Source organism: Panulirus ornatus, chromosome 65 (genome assembly GCF_036320965.1).
Source record: "Panulirus ornatus isolate Po-2019 chromosome 65, ASM3632096v1, whole genome shotgun sequence".
NCBI classification, from domain to species: Eukaryota; Metazoa; Arthropoda; class Malacostraca; order Decapoda; family Palinuridae; genus Panulirus; species Panulirus ornatus.
This window is the reverse complement of record NC_092288.1, coordinates 25567043-25584205: the sequence shown is the minus strand read 5'-3', so window position 1 is coordinate 25584205 and position 17163 is coordinate 25567043. Positions and strand designations below refer to the sequence as shown.

The 17163-nt window shown below is 38.1% G+C and overlaps 1 protein-coding gene across 3 annotated transcripts in view; it reads right to left on the bottom strand.

Annotated features, from left to right (window-relative positions):
- LOC139746575 (uncharacterized) overlaps positions 1-15774 on the bottom strand; it is a 31067-nt gene extending 15293 nt beyond the window's left edge. Inside the window, exons 1-6 of one of the 3 annotated variants that reach the window (XM_071657958.1) lie at positions 15544-15774; positions 13554-13727; positions 10834-10962; positions 8375-8797; positions 7317-7405; positions 2963-3119 (exon numbers count right to left, since the gene is read on the bottom strand). In XM_071657958.1, the coding sequence (XP_071514059.1) occupies positions 2963-3119; positions 7317-7405; positions 8375-8797; positions 10834-10962; positions 13554-13727; positions 15544-15675 (1104 nt within the window). In that variant the 5' untranslated portion in view covers positions 15676-15774. Of the gene's footprint in view, positions 1-2962; positions 3120-7316; positions 7406-8374; positions 8798-10833; positions 10963-13553; positions 13728-15460 lie in introns of all 3 variants that reach the window. The other 2 variants (XM_071657957.1, XM_071657959.1) reach the window with 2 other exon arrangements.
- Positions 15775-17163: the final 1389 nt, after the last annotated feature.

Here is a 17163-nt window from a genome sequence, read left to right as displayed (position 1 = left end):
TCACAAGTAATCTATGTCATAAATCATAACGCCATTAAATATAGGTAGTAGTGAAAGAAGTTAAAAAAAAATATTAGGATACAGTCATGTGAATCTGATCCCTAAAAATATTTATTTGATATTTCTGATATTTAGGTATAGAAGGAAAAAAGTGCCTATGATGCACACAGCTTTAATGCATCATGCAACAGCATAAAATCTATCAGCTGACAACTGCTAAATCTCACCCTCAAATAGCGAAACTAAAACCTGAATAATATACAATATAACAACCAAATAATATTTCCAGAAGTTTTCAGCAGATCATACAGCAGCATTCCATGATAAGATTAATACCAAAAAAGAAAGTTTCCTCGACATCAATATTTCTTCAACAAATCTAAGCCCCCATGCAAACAGTTAATAGGCTCAAACATGCTACTGCACAGTGTGTAAGGTTGTTCATATGTTTAACATCAAATCAATGATCTTAAGAAACACTGGTTCAAAGTGCCTGAGTTATGCCATGGTTGGAAACCATAGGGAAGCAAAGACTTGAGCCCATAACTTTAATAGTTTTCAGGAAGCAAAAATCCTTTTTCCAATGTTTTTCATTGGATATTCACATGTATGTATATACATGTGTATGTGGTTGGGTTGGGCCATTCTTTCGTATGTTTCCTTGTTCTACCTCGCTAACACAGGAGACAGCGACAAAGTATATTAAAAATAAATATAATTTACTACTTCAACATTTCTTTACAAATGATCAACATAGAACTTCATATGGAGTTTTTACCATCAGCAATAGGTTTCCTTGACAATCCATATATTTGTCTATATCTCTGACACTCATTTCCAAATGGAACTCCCTCAAAGGGGAGGCCACAACAATAGTGTCCAAAACTAGTTTACTCCCGTGCCAATTCTTAGCCTTTAGTGCTTCACCCTTAACAGGCCACTGGCGCAGTGTTTGCAGAGGATCGTGACAATGAAAAGAGAGTAAACTCTTTCCATCATAATTATTCATTTTCATCATGTGGCTAATAAAAAGACTGGCAGACTCAGTTATTTAGTCATACAAGTAGATTCATGCCATCAAGGCCCTTGTCTACTAACTCCCATGGAAGGCCAGAAATTACATCACAAGTATGCCAAAGACCTAGTTGAATGCAGATACTGATTAGCTGGCCACTGACCTTTTGGCATGATGAACTGGCCACTGAAATTTGGACAGACACTCCCACAACATCAGAGAATGACAGAATGGCACTGTTCAGTGCTATAACCACTTACCCCAACCATTTAACGCTTCATACTTCCCACACTGTTAGCACAACCTTCCCTCTGATCACTAACATTTTCCTGAAAAATATATCACCCACGCAACCAGTTATTTTTATCTTGCCAAAGAAATGGATAAACTGTTGACAACTGTGTTTAGGAGTTAGTCATTGGGCATCTGGCAATTTCCTCAGCTAGCAATTTCTATCCAACCAAGGGAATGGATGATTTTTTGGCAACTGCATATATGGCTTTGTTACCATGCATCTGGCAACTTCCATAAATTAGTTACAGACATACAGGACTAGCTTTTTAGAGCACAGATAATAATATAAGGTCTACTTTCAAAAACTGCATAATGCTGCAAATCAGATCTGGATTTCTGTTAAAAATGAAAAAATTTATTTTTGACAATGATAGCCTTTTCTGAGCTTGAACATTACTGAGTTACTGGTGCAACCACTAAACAAATGAAGTGGCACAGACTGCAAGGCTTGAAACTGAAAAGGGGATACATTAAAACAACAAATTTTGAAATGTTGGGATACTATCCCAATGCAAAAATTAATAATTTAATCCATACAAATCAAAGTAAGGAAAAACTCATTACTCTTGAGATAACAATGAAACAGTTTAGATTTAACTAAAAATACTAATTCAATTTGTTTTATCACCTACTGTAAATAATGAAAGTTTCAATCCAATCCATCAGCAAAAAATATACTGCATACCTAACTGCCTCACACACCTAGGCAGTCAAGAACAAAGAAAACACAGCCTTATCTGCACACATCCACTCTAACAGTTATATCTAATGTATTGAAACCACAGCCTAACATCCACAGCCAAGCCACACACTCTGTTCCAAGGCTTACCTTTACCACTTCACATCGCCTGGTCAGCCCACTGAAAGTATGTTGACATCCCAAACACCACACTATTCCAGTTCATTCTACCCAATGCACATGTCTCACCCTTCTGAATGTTAATGCCTCAATACCTCCAAATTTCCTTCTTTCCTTCATTCCAGCTCCTACTCAATCTCCTCCTCACCCATGCTCCCTAAACTTCTGACACATTGATTCTCTTAGCCTGTCTTTCTTTTCTCATCCTCTCCATACATCTAAGTATTACAGCACACCATAGTCAGCCCTCACAATCAGGCAAAACTTACTACCACAGCTCTCTTACACTGTCCTTCCTTACACAGTCAACCCACATCACACCACATATCCTCAAGAATCTAATTTCTAAAAAGTCCAACCACTTACTTTCTCTTTCACTAAAAGCCTAAGATTTATCATACAACACTGTCAGGACATTTATTACTTCAAACATATTTGTTCTAAATGCCAATGACCTCTCCTTCCACCCCATGGTTCCATCCAAAACCACATCCAATCCCACTACCATGCGTTAATGAATAGTACTGCCTAGATGTCAGGTGCTGTAGGAGCAAGGCAACCTGGCACCAACTTATGATGACAAAAGTGAGCCCAGCATAGTTGCTGAAAACTTAGAAATGATCATTAGGGGAAGGGTGATGCTACTGTAGACCATTGTAACCAATTTGCCACACAACGAAGTTCTAACAAAGATTAACATGACTTGCAAATTACAAAAGTGCAGCATCAGAAATAAGCACAAAAAAGTTACAATCAATACCCTATTACCTCATGAGTCAACTTTCCACATGTACCTTTAGTCCTGACAAGCCTGTGATTCGCCAACGAACTCTCACAGTGCCATCTTCAGGGTGTTTTGTGATCTTCAAAACTTCAAATTTGACATATGCAAACTTAATGTGGCCAACGGTTCTAAGTAATGACACTTGCCTCACATATGAAAATAATCCTCTGAAAAGAAAGAAATCCCTGTCACATACAAAACCACCCAACAGCTGGTGTTCATAGTACACATGCTTAATGACATGAGACACTCATATCAGTATCTACTCTCACAGATATTATGTCTATCAAGAAATCTCTAAGACCACTGAGTTTTCTATGCACACTTTAGAGTCTCCTCATCTTTTTCAAGTCATGCAAAACTCACTTTTTCTGCTGAGGTTTTCCTTTTAACTATTCAAGATGAAAAATATCTAAAATGCTATAATCTAAAATACTTTCTCCTATTCTTAAATCCCTTCTTGATCCTTACATATATAAGGGTTCAGTAATACTTCAGACATGATTAATCACAATTTTACCACATACTTTACTATCTTTAAGTTATCTTATAAAAATCTTTACTCCTTTGTCCTTCATGCAGTGGAGCAATCACACCTTCTATCAAATTATCTGGCATGTGACCTCTCCTCTATTCAGATACAAACAGCTTTCATATTCATTCATATACAGTCTGACTTCCATCCTTTAAAATCTCACTAATTACCACATAACAAGAAGCCTAACATGGTGTTTTATAACAATTCAGGCATATGAAAATTACAATATTGAAGAGGACTGACATAGATGAGCTATGTGTCAGAAGCAGAGGAAACAAGAGGAAGCAACAGCATAGGAAAAAAAGGAAGTATGAAGTAGTATGAAGTAAGTGCGACAACACTTTAAAAGGGTGTAATGGAGCATCACTTGACATAAGAATGATATGGAAAGAGTTTAAGTGCTCACATAAACCATGAGGGAAAAAATGTGGAAGCTAGCACAATAACTGTATGCAAAAGATGATAATTCTGTCTACTGGACCAAACTACTTGAAGAGAATTAATGATTTTACAAGAACATTGTCAGTGAAGAGAATTAATGATTTTACAAGAACATTGTCAGAAGTAAATGTACCATTTGAATATTGAAGAATTAGGAGTTCAAGTATCTATGAGTGACTGTGGAAAAGCTGAAACTGAGAGTAAAGGTATGGAAGAATGAAGAATTTGCAGCACAATGAGAATCCTAGTGAACAGAAAAAAAATCTAAGTTTAGAAAGCATACAAAGCTTACAAAGTGGTTTACTGTGCAAACTTCAATTAATGAATATGAAACCTTAGTTTTCCTTGGTCAAAACAGTTAAAAATACAAGCAAAAAAAATAAGGGGGAAATGCAAAGTTGGGTATGATTAACTTATATAATACAGTTAGAATATGGTGAAATAACAACAATGGTGGTGTGCGAAGTGAGAGGGTTAGGGAGAATGATTTGGTAAACAGAGAAGAGGTAGTAAAAGCTTTGCGGAAGATGAAAGCTGGCAAGGCAGCAGGTTTGGATGGTATTGCAGTAGAATTTATTAAAAAATGGGATGACTGTGTTGCTGACTGGTTGGTAAGGATAATTAATGTATGTATGACTCATGTGAGGTGCCTGAGGATTGGCAGAATGCATGCTCAAATTAGCAGTATAAGTTTGTCGAGAATTCCTGGGAAATTATATTAGAGAGTATTGACTGAGAGGGTGAAGGCATGTACAGAGCATAAGATTGGGGAAGAGCAGTGTGGTTTCAGAAGTGGTAGAGGATGTGTGGATCAGGTGTTTGCTTTAAAGAATGTATGTGAGAAATACTTAGAAAAGCAAATGGATTTGTTTGTATTTAGCATTCATGGATCTGGAAAAGGCATATGACAGAGTTGATACAGATGCTCTGTGGAAGGTATTAAAAATATATGGTGTGGGAGGCAAGTTGTTAGAAGCAGTGAAAAGTTTTTATCAAGGATGCAAGGCATATGCACGAGCAGGAAGAGAGGAAAGTGATCGGTTCTCAGTGAATGTCAGTTTGCGGCAGGTGTGCGTGGTGTCTCCATGGTTGTTCAACTTGTTTATGGATGGGGTTGTTAGGGAGGTGAATGAAAGTGTTTTGGCGAGAGGGGTAAGTATGCAGTTTGTTTAGGATGAGAGAGCTTGGGAAGTGAGTCAGTTGTTGTTCGCTGATGTTACAGCACTGGTGGCTGATTCGGATGAGAAACTGCAGAAGCTGGTGACTGAGTTTGGTAAAGTGTGTGAAAGAAGAAAGCTGAAAGCAAATGCGAATAAGAGCAAGGTTATTAGGTACAGTAGGGTTGAGGAACAAGTCAATTGGGAGGTAAGTTTGAATGGAGAAAAACTGGAGGAAGTGAAGTCTTTTAGATATCTGGGAGTGGATTTGGCAGTGGATGGAACCATGGAAGCAGAAATGAGTCACAGGGTGGGAGAGGAGGCGAAAGTTCTGGGAGCATTGAAAAATGTGTGGAAGTCGAGAACATTATCTCGGAAAGCAAAAATGGGTATGTTTGAAGGAATAGTGGTTCCAACAATGTTACATGGTTGCGAGAAGTGGGCTACAAATAGAGTTGTGTGGAGGAGGGTGGATGTGTTGGAAATGATATGTCTGAGGGCAATATGTGGTGTGAGGGGGTTTGATCGAGTAAGTAATGAAAGGGTAAGAGAGATGTGTGGAAATAAAAAGAGTGTGGTTGAGAGAGCAGAAGAGGGTGTTTTGAAATGGTTTGGTCACATGGATAGAATGAGTGAGGAAAGATTGACAAAGAGGATATATGTGTCAGAGGTGGAGGGAACAAGGAGAAGTGGGAGACCAAATTGGAGGTGGAAGGATGGAGTGAAAAAGATTTTGAGTGATCTGGGCCTGAACATGCAGGAGGGTGAAAGGCATGCAAGGACTAGAGTGAATTGGAACGATGTGGTATACCGGGGTTGACGTGCTCTCAATGGATTGAACTAGGGCATGTGAAGCGTCTGGGGTAAACCATGGAAAGTTGTGTGGGGCCTGGACGTGGAAAGGGAGCTATGGTTTTGGTGCATTATACATGACAGCTAGAGACTGAGTGTGAGCGCATGTGGCTTTTGCTGTCTTTTCCTAGCACCACCTCACACACACGCAGGGGGGGGAGAAAATTGTCACTTCATGTGTGGCGGGGTGGCAACAGGAATGAATAAAGGCAACAAGTATGAATTATGTACATGTGCACATATGTATATGTCTGTGTATGTACATATATGTGTGTGTTAAAATGTATAGGTATGTATATGTGCGTATGTGGACGTGTATGTATATACATGTGTGTGTGGGTGGGTTGGGCCATTCTTTCGTCTGTTTCATTGCGCTACCTCGCTAACGCGGGAGACAGTGACAAAGTATAATAAATGAATAATAAATATAACAAACAATGCAGTGGAAATATTTGGAGTCAAGCTATTAGAATTATGCATGGAGTGGACATTTTACAATGGTTGGCCAAGTAGGATGCATGATAGATGAAAGATATATATAGATCTATCAAAATAATGGTATGGTTAAAGTTACAGGAGGAAGACAACAAAAGTGACTGGCAAATGACTTTAGTGAGACACTGAAAGGCAAAGTATTCCAGACAAGAGTATTATGTGAATGATTCTCTATCATGTATAAATATGAGGCATATAAAAAGTTATAGATGGAGGTTGGAAAAACAATGTGTATTACAAGATTAATAAGATCAGCATAAAAAAGAAAAATGAATCACTTACAGCAGTGGGGAAGACTTGGTTCATTTTAGCACACTTGACATAGGTTGAGGAAGCATGAGAATTATAGACTGTATGCACTTCATGCATCCCATTTTCTTTATAAGACACAGTCATGGCAATCAACCAGACAAATACGATCTTTCTTGCAAAAACAGGTGCTTATCAGCTTTTTCTCCAAAACTCTCTTCCAGATAATGACTATACAAGCAGCCCATTTTAATTTTTGTATCACTTAAATTTGTTCTGCTGTGCACAGGCCTTCTACACCTCTCTGCCTATGTGTAGCCTGCAAGATGTGTGAGGCCTCAGTAGGGGTGATTAATAAATCTTATTTTCAAAAATCCCTCAAGGGCCATGATTGAACAGGCCATTGTTAAGAGCTGTGAAATGAAATGAAGACTAATGAATACTTTACTGAGGTTTTTGTAATATCTGCTTCAATGACTAGCTTTCACTGGGAAGGGCTGAATTACTTTTGTTCTTGAAGCCTTTCATAGGCAAAAACTTAAGTTGTAAAGAAATCCATATCACAGATAGAAAGAACAAAACTTACAAACAATCGAAACACATTCAAAGATAAAACTCCTGGTTGTACTTACACTGTTGTAACTCCTCGAATTCTATTCTCAAACACAATGTTCTGAGCGTAGATGGTGTAGTCCAGAGGTTGGACAAACAACTTGGGTAACTGCAACACACAAAAGTTTAATTACTTCTTTTTTTCTTTTGTCAGAAGGGGATGTGTAACCTACTTCAAAGCCTAGCTATCTCCTATATAGTTCTGTTTCAGTTTACGTAAGTTACATCAAAAGTATAGACATTTCCCCGATAAAGCATGGGCCTAGTATGTGTGGTTTCACTCATGTACATTCCATTTTTTGACATCAGCTTTAGAAAAGGCAGAGCAATTTTCACTCATGTACAGTATATGCCAGTACAAGTTGAGTATGTTGCCCCAGTGGGCCAAATGACCATAACTTGAGCAAGACATCTCAAGCACTAGAGGCCATTTGATTCCAAATTACTTAATCATCCCCTCTTCTATATCCAATAATCTCTTTCACTCGTCCACATCTTCATGCCTTGACAGTCATTTGAATTTTGCTAATTTCTATATCAGGTGTTTGCTTTGAAGTGTGTGAAATACTTAAAAAACAGAAGGATTTGTATGTGGCATTTATGGATCTGGAGAAGGGTTATGATAGGGTTGACAGAAATCCTTTGTAAAGGGTCTTAAGAGCATATCCTGTAGCAGCTTGAAGCAGTGAGAAGTTATTATCAATGGTGTAAAGTGTATGTACAAGTAAGAAGAAAGGAGAGTAAATAGTTCCCAGTGCAGGTCGGCCTGTGGCAGGGGTGTGTGAAGTCACCATGGATGTTTAATTTGTTTATGGATGCAATGGTGAGATAGCACCTGGAACTGACAAAAGAAAGGTCACATCTACTCACATTCTTGAGCTGTCATGTGCAATGCATAGAAACCACAGCTCCCTATCCACATCCAGGCCCCACAGCCCTTTCTACTGTTTACCATAGACATTTCACATCAATGACAGCATGTCGATCCCGGAATTTGGGGTATGAGAGCAAAAACAGCTATATCTATTTGAAACATCTCATAAGTGATATCTACAACTGAGAGAAATCCCATACTGACCGTTGATGCAAGCTTGTCAAAAACACGGGAAAGTTGCTCTGGACTAGGCTTGCCTGATGGGTCCAGTTTAACTGATTTTCCTTGGCCTGGTGATGAAACACTATTACACTGTAGCTGTCCTTCACCTAAAGACATACTCTTAATAAACATACACATATCACATGCTGTATTTTCTGTTTTCTGTACTTCAGTGTCTGATATATCAGTAGTGTATGACGTGTCCATTTCATTACTATGAGTAGCAACTGATGGTGATATGCTTTCTAACACTTGGTTTTCAATCTGACTATAAGAAACTGAGTAGAGAATATTATTTCCTTGGTGCTGTGCTCCTAGAGGGTACCACAGAGCATTTGGGGGTAAACGGAAAGTCCTGACACTTGTGTTACCATCATGGCAGACAACCGCTCCTGAACACTGCACCTGCAAGAAATATGTGCATCTATGAAAGTTCTATATAAAGTCTAATTCAACTTTTTATACACTGATGAAAAGATTTCTTTGTATCAAGTATATTTTTCCAACAGAATGTGAAATTCAACATGAAGACACTACTAAACAACAAATATTGGCTACACAAAACAGTAACAGATTCAAATCAAAACGGAAATAAGCAGAATATTGTACCCACACAGGGAGTAAAATCTGACTGATAGTGTTGATCTAAATTATTACAAAGCTGAGCATATCACTATAATATGAATTTTGCTCACAACCCTAAACTTAAATGCTGAAGGAAAGGAATAAAGAACAATACATATGCTTTCCAGCAATATACTATATATTCATATTCCACCATAATGAAAAATAAATACACTTATAGATTGGTAGGAAGATAATTTTGTGCTATGAGGTATAAGGAAAGACTTGTGTGGAGTTATGTACATTACTTTTGCTGCAGTAGGTGATAAAGGATACATTTCCTAAAGGAATATATGAGGCAAAAACTACAAAGTCCCTTACAATATTATGGTATAAAGTTACTGAGAATAGCACCATGGTACGTAACAGACTTCTGTGACACAGAGGTGCTTATATGTGACAGTCCCTTTATAGATAGATGTTATTCCTGTAGATGTTATCTAAGAAACAGACCATCTAATTTTCGGTAAAATATTACACAAAATATTATAACAAAAAAATTGACAAAGCCATGTAAAAGAAACTACAAAAAGTAAAAGTTCATCTCTGAATTAACTATCAATCTATTATTTGCAATTCTGTTCCCACTTACAATGGGAAGATCTAGTGTGTGCAGCCTGTCACTTTATATTCACAAATTTGTAGTAAACTGCTCTGGACTGGCAATGAAAATGAGGTTACTAAGGTACTGAGGTGGTTCTGAAAGTAGGTAAGGGATAAAACATACTGAGGTGCTTCTGAAAGTAGATAACAAATAAAAACATACTAGATGCTTCTGAAAGTAGGTAAGGGATAAAAACATGCTGAGATGCTGAGTAGCTTCTGAAACAATGAGAGTCAGGTTCCTTGGGTACAAATACGTACTTACCTTACATAATGAATGAAAACAGTCAACAACAACGAGAAAGAAGCTTTTTGGGTAATGAGATACTCCAGACTACATGAAAGGTTGCAGACAGTATACATCTTTCACAAATGTATATCATGGTCCAACATATCATATGCATTTGTAAAAAAATTAATTCATCAGTCACATACATATACTTTATAAAAAAAAAGTAAAAGTGTGTAAAGCTGTATCATTAAAACTTTATTACATAAACTGTCTTTCTTAGTAAAGGCACATAGACTGAAAATACTCTATGGGAGGTACCATTCTTCCAAATATTTGAATACATGTAAATTTCATGTCAAAAAGATACTCACAGGCACTTTAATTTAGAGGGTATTTCCTTAATTTTCTTCATTTCCTCAATAAATATATTTAAAAATGGTTACATATGCTGGTCATGGAAGCCACATATATCTTTATCTTTCTTAATTTGCAGCATGTATCAGCTCTTTGAATTAAAAATAAGTTATGAAAATGTTGGAAAATAGACAGGAAAATTCATGAAACGTTTAGTCAAGATACTATTTATGACTAATAATACAGCAGAAAAGAGTAAAGCATAGGAGGAAAGGAAGTTATGGGATAGAAGCTACTGCAGGGATGGGCAAAGAAGAGAATGACTTATAACTATAAGATTGTGCTAAAATATGAGCAGATTGCACATAATAGTTTACTGCATTCACTGTTGTGGTGGAAAGATATACAGAAAAACAATATGGGTAGAGGTGCAAAATTAGTCAGTCATAGAAGAAACTGAAAATAAAGAATGGTCCCATATGAAAACAATACTGTCAAAGCAAGCAAATTCAGCTCTTCAGAATGTAGTTGTGGGCAAAACCTGCTGGCTGTAAATTAGCAAAAACTAATGTCTGGTTTGAATTTCAGAAAACTGAAGACATTAATAAACTGAACCAATGTTACTAACTTCAACATCATCACTGGTGTATGAAGATGGGCACACAATGAAACCAAGGGGGTCAAAACAGTGAAGATGTTTACCAGATGAGGTACTCCTTTCGAATTCATCAGTCACATCTTTGTCTACAGCCTCAGCCTGGTTATAAGACAAAAAATACATGCATAAATATCATTTAATTTCATAACCAAAGGACCCCTCTTACAGGGGCCCCTACAGCTTTCTGGCTGTGCTACAGTAGGTAGCAGGGAAGTGAAGGACTCCTCTTGAGTGAAAAGCTCCTATACAAGATTGTATTGCTTTGCACCTATTGACAATATTACATGCTACATCTATTAATTATACTTGATCACCATTACCCACTTTAGCGAGATAGCACAAGGAAAAACACGAAGAAAGACCCATCTGCTCATATACACATATATGCACACACATATAATTTTTATATCACTTCTTTTATTATACTTTTAGTCGCTGTCTCCCCACATGCACACAAGGTAGCACTAGGAAAAGACAACAAAGGCCACATTCATTCACACTCAGTCTCTACCTGTCATGTGTAATGCACTGAAACCACAGGTACCTTTCCAGATCCAGGACCCACAAAACTTTCCATGGTTTACCCCAGATACTTCACATGCCCTGGTTCAATCCACTGACAGCACATCAGCCCCAGTATACCACATCGTTCCAATTCACTCTATTCCTTGCACGCCTTTCACTCTCCTGTGTGTTCAGGCTCTGATTGCTCAAAATCTTTTTCACTGCATCCTTTCACCTCCAATTTGGTCTCCCACTTCTTTTCGTTCCCTCCACCTCTGACACATATATCCTCTTTGTCAATCCTTCCTCACTCTTTCTCTCCATGTGTCCAAACCATTTCAATACACCCTCTTCTGCTCTCTCAACCTCACTCTTTTATTGCCACACATCTCTCTTACCCTTTCATTGCTTACTCGATCAAACCACCTCACACCACATATTGTCCTCAAACATCTCATTTCCAACACATCCACCCTCCTCTGCACAACGCTATCTATAGCCCATGCCTCGCAACCATATAATGTTGTTGGAACCACTATTCCTTCAAACATACCCATTTTTGCTCTCCAAGATAACGTTCTCGCCTTCCACACATTCTTCAACGCTCCCAGAACCTTTGCCCCCTCCCCCAACTGAGACTCACTTCCGTTTCCATGGTTCTATCCGCTGCTAAATCCACTACCACATATCTATAACACTTCACTTCCTCCAGTTTTTCTCTATTCAAACTAATCTCCCAATCTACTTGTCCTCAACCCTACTGAACTTAATAACCTTCCTCTTATTCACATTTACATTAAGCTTTCTGCTTTCACACACTTTACCAAACCCAGTCACCAGCTTCTGCAGTTTCTCACTTGAATCAGCCACCAGCACTGTTTCATCAGCAAACAACAACTGACTCACTTCCCTAGCTCTCTCATCCACAACAAACTGCATACTTACCCCTCTTTCCAAAACTCTTGCATTCACCTCCCTAACAACCCCATCAATATACATATTAAACAACCACGGAGACAGCACACACCCCTGCTGCAAACCAACATTCAGTGAGAACCAATCACTTTCCTCTCTTCCTACACGTACACATGCCTTACATCCTCGTTAAAAACTTTTCACTGCTTCTAACAACTTGCCTCCCACATCATATATTCTTAGTACCTTCCACAGAGCATCTCTATCAAGTTTGTCATATGCCTTCTCCACATCCATAAATGCTACATACAAATCCATCTGTTTTTCTAAGTATTTCTTATATACATTCTTCAAAGAAAACACCTGATCCACACATCCTCTACCACTTCTGAACTACACCGCTCTTCCCCAATCTTATGCTCTGTACATGCCTTCACCCTCTCAATCAATACCCTCCCATATAATTTACCAGGAATACTCAACAATCTTATACCTCTGTAATTTGAACACTCACAATTAACCCCTTTGCCTTTGTACAATGGCACTATGCAAGCATTCTGCCAATCCTCAGGCACCTCACCATGAGTCATACATATATTAAATAACCTTACCAACCAGTCAACAACACAGTCACCCCCTTTTTTTAATAAATTCCACTGCAATACTATCCAAACCCACTGCCTTGCCAGCTTTCATCTTCCACAAAGCTTTTACTACCTTTTCTCTGTTTACAAAATCATTCTCCCTTCCCCCTCTCACTTTGCATACCACATTGACCAAAGCACCCTATATCTGCCACTCTATCATCAAACACATTCAACAAACCTTCAAAATACTCACTCCATCTCCTTCTCACATCACCACTACTTGTTATCACCTTCCCATTTGCCCCCTTCACCGATGTTCCCATTTGTTCCCTTGTCTTACGCACTTTACTTACCTCCTTCCAAAACATCTTTTTATTCCCCCTAAAATTTAATGATACTCTCACCCCAACTCTCATTTGCCCTCTTTTTCACCTCCTGCACCATTCTCTTGTCCTCCTGCCTCTTTCTTTTATACATCTCCCACACTCATGTCCAAACTATACCTAAGTTCATCTGCAACCGATATACTGCTACTTTTATCCTAAGTGGAAAAAAAGGTAAAAAGTTGGGTGCATGACATCTCTTCATGCTAATACCACCAGACAAAATTAATGTCTCACATCTGCACCTCCACTATAAATAAAGGACAGTACATCTCAAATAAGGACATTAGAAACTGCTTACCCGATTTTTGTGCAACCATTGTGAAACCTCCAGGAGAGTGACAGAAGTATCTACAGAGGAGAGGTTTGGTGAGGATGTGGCATTAAAGTCCAGCTGCTGCTGTGGTGTCATGTTCAGGCTACTACTCAAGTGCAGAGAGTGCAGCGGGGTAGATGGGGCACTCTGAACACAACCCTGCAACCAACATTCTTAATGAAAAATGGAGCCAACAGTTTCTCTACTCAAAATATGGTTTCACTGATTATACATTCTCTATCTTACATGTACTCAATTCTGAAAAAAATTAAGTGACAAAAATCAAATTTGCAATTTTTGCAAGATTTCACTTAAATATATCCAATAAAGACATATACCTCATGAATGAAAGAGTGCATGTAAGCAAGCATTGGATATAAAGTATCAAATAATATCAGTATTAAATTTACCCTTTGGTTAGCTTTCAATTATTTTCATCAACATAAAATGCATGAATATCAGAAGTTACTTACTTTCCTTGCATCATCTTATAAAATTAATTCTTTTGAGAATTTTCACTGGAAAATTTATTTTGCGCTAGAAATCATAAATGTGTGAGGGGAGAATCATTTTTATCATTTCTTTTATTCTATGACAGTAAGTCAATAGTATGATAGGCTATGAATATCAGAAAATGAGGAGTTAATCAAAAAGAAAATTATATGAAACTCCTCCAGAAATCAAAAAAGCTATGAAAACCTCACAAACAACTCCCTTTAGCAGCCAACATTTACCTCAATTTCCTAGTTATTTGAAAAATATGCTAATGTTACGGTCCTATGTTTGTATAAAATTTTTGGAAGGTTGAGAGCTATGCACATTCCGATGCACAAAAGTGCTTCCTCATGCACATACATTACTTGTGGTGAGATGCAGCACTCGACAACATTGCTGATTTACTTAAAACATAGAAAAATTAAGGTTAATCAACCCACATATAACTTCATATGAGGTCTTTGGAAGTTATGTTGATTTCCCTAAGTGTTTCCCAACATATTCCACATTTTCAAGGCAATCTCCATGGTTGACTCACTAAATCAATACAGAATGCTCCATATCATTCTCCCTTTAAAATGTTCTCGTTTCTGGGATCAAATAACTTGCCTTGTAAAGTTATTTTTCAACAAACTTACTATTACCCTAGAGCACAATTACAAGATTTGGCCAGAAAGGTATGGCTAACACAAGGCACTCTATGCATGTCTTTTTTGTCAGATATCGCTCTTTCTCTTGGTGACCACTCTCTTGGTAAATATGCTTACGCATAATTTTTTTTTCCAGTTCTAATGCCATTCAAAATTCTGTCTAAACGTTTGCTTGACTGTTTGGACAATTTCTTTAATCAACAACTGCAAGTTATCACAATACTTATATAAAACCAACAACAGACTCTGGTAAGGCATCATTTTAGCTCCACTACTCTTTTATTTCTGGAACAGATAAATAAAGTGGAAGAGAACAATTGGAGGAAGAGAAATGGGGGAGGAATGCAAGGAATGAAGTGCGTGAAGGAAGAACATAATGACAGGGATAAATGTAGACCCTTTTACCATGGCCATCCCTGTTTCCAATATACTGCTTTCCTTTAATTAAATATAAATATATCAATAAGAAAGATAAGAGAGATCATTCCTCCATAGGTATTCTTGTAATTACAGTGAGTTATAAAAAGTAACTGGACATGAACAGTCAAGTCATTTCCAAATTAAGTCTCAATGTTGAGCTAATATACTTTTCTCCCTCATACTCTTCACATTTACCTCCCAACTTCAGATTTAATGACTTAATGCACAACTCTCAAAAATATTATTTTAGACAAAAATCAGATCTATTACACACAGCTTAAACATCAATTCTTCCCTAAAAGCAACAACCCAGCCTAACCACACCACCTGCACACCAGTGAGTTCAGTAAGTACGAGGCTGCTAGAGGGTGGACTGGCTGGAGTACATGAGGGTACACATGCCATCTAACCTCTGTGTCCCGCCCGGTGCAGGCTCGACCCCGGGCCAGCAGGTGGCCGCCCTCGCCTGCAGCTCTACTACCACCGCTCCCTGCCATCCGAGGCGGCACACCAAGCTTCAAGGATCGTAGACAAGCTGACATGGTTGACAGATAGCGAATAACTGGGTAAATGGCGGTTATATAAGCCTTACTCAACCAACAGGGATATCCTCAACTTATGTCGTCATACTGGGTTCCAGTAATATTTCACAAGCAGACGATGCACAGCTGAGTAATGTAAATAAAAGAGATTCTACATATTTTCATCATTACTAACATAAATAAATCTTTTTGAGTATATTCAGCAGTTGTTTTGCCATTATCAGGATAATTTGACCTTCTATTTATGCCATTATTAAGGTTTGTAATTTTCTTACGAGTACTTGCATGTACATAGTTTATATTGCGATCACGTGTGGTGATTTAAACATTTTTGTAGAATGTTTTCCCACACTCAAAAAGATGAAAAAAAAGGTTTTATTCCTTCCTTTGAGCCGGCTTCAGCACCCAGAAATATGTAAAAGCACCTCGTTAAGTCTCATCTTTCTAACACTAATTCTCGTCCTGTTCTTGGAAACTAATATCTGCAATGGTGAAAGCTATACATGATTTTGTGACAAATTGTATTATACAATATGTCAGCCAATTTCACCGGGCATTAATTGTTTTAAATCATGAACATAAAACCACTCCCTCTGCACACTGTCTACCCAAAGTAAATTTGGTTTCTGTCGCTGAACACTGCCTGGTGCTCCAGCTTCCTAATATCTATGCTGACAGTGGCGTAGTAAGTGTATCATCTTTCCAGGACGTTATTGGTCTACCATCACTGCCAAAACTTGACTGTTTTGCACACTTGGGGTCTTCACTTATCATATTCAAGGAAGAGGTCAACCGAACTGATTAAGTTTATACGCGAAAAGTGCATTTCTCTTTTCCGTTGCTATCTTACTCAGGTAACTCAGTTAGGTAATAAAACACTGTTGATGTAGGCTACAGCAACACTGGTCAGTACTTCGTAATTTGTTCACGAAACATAGCCTCATAATTATGCATCATCAATGGTTCTCATCTAGACTAAGAATTACGATCAGTAACTAACGATTGTCAATTTGGTAACATTTTTTCGTTGTTCCGATTTTTCTTTTGTCTCCATGGTTGTTTAATTTGTTTATGGATGGGGTTGTTAGGGAGGTAAATGCAAGAGTTTTGGAAAGAGGGGCAAGTATGAAGTCTGTTGGGGATGAGAGAGCTTGTGAAGTGAGTCAGTTGCTGTTCGCTGATGATACAGCGCTGGTGGCTGATTCATGTGAGAAACTGCAGAAGCTGGTGACTGAGTTTGGTAAAGTGTGTGGAAGAAGAAAGTTAAGAGTAAATGTGAATAAGAGCAAGGTTATTAGGTACAGTAGGGTTGAGGGTCAAGTCAATTGGGAGGTGAGTTTGAATGGAGAAAAACTGGAGGAAGTGAAGTGTTTTAGATATCTGGGAGTGGATCTGGCAGCGGATGGAACCATGGAAGCGGAAGTGGATCATAGGGTGGGGGAGGGGGCGAAAATTCTGGGGGCCTTGAAGAATGTGTGGAAGTCGAGA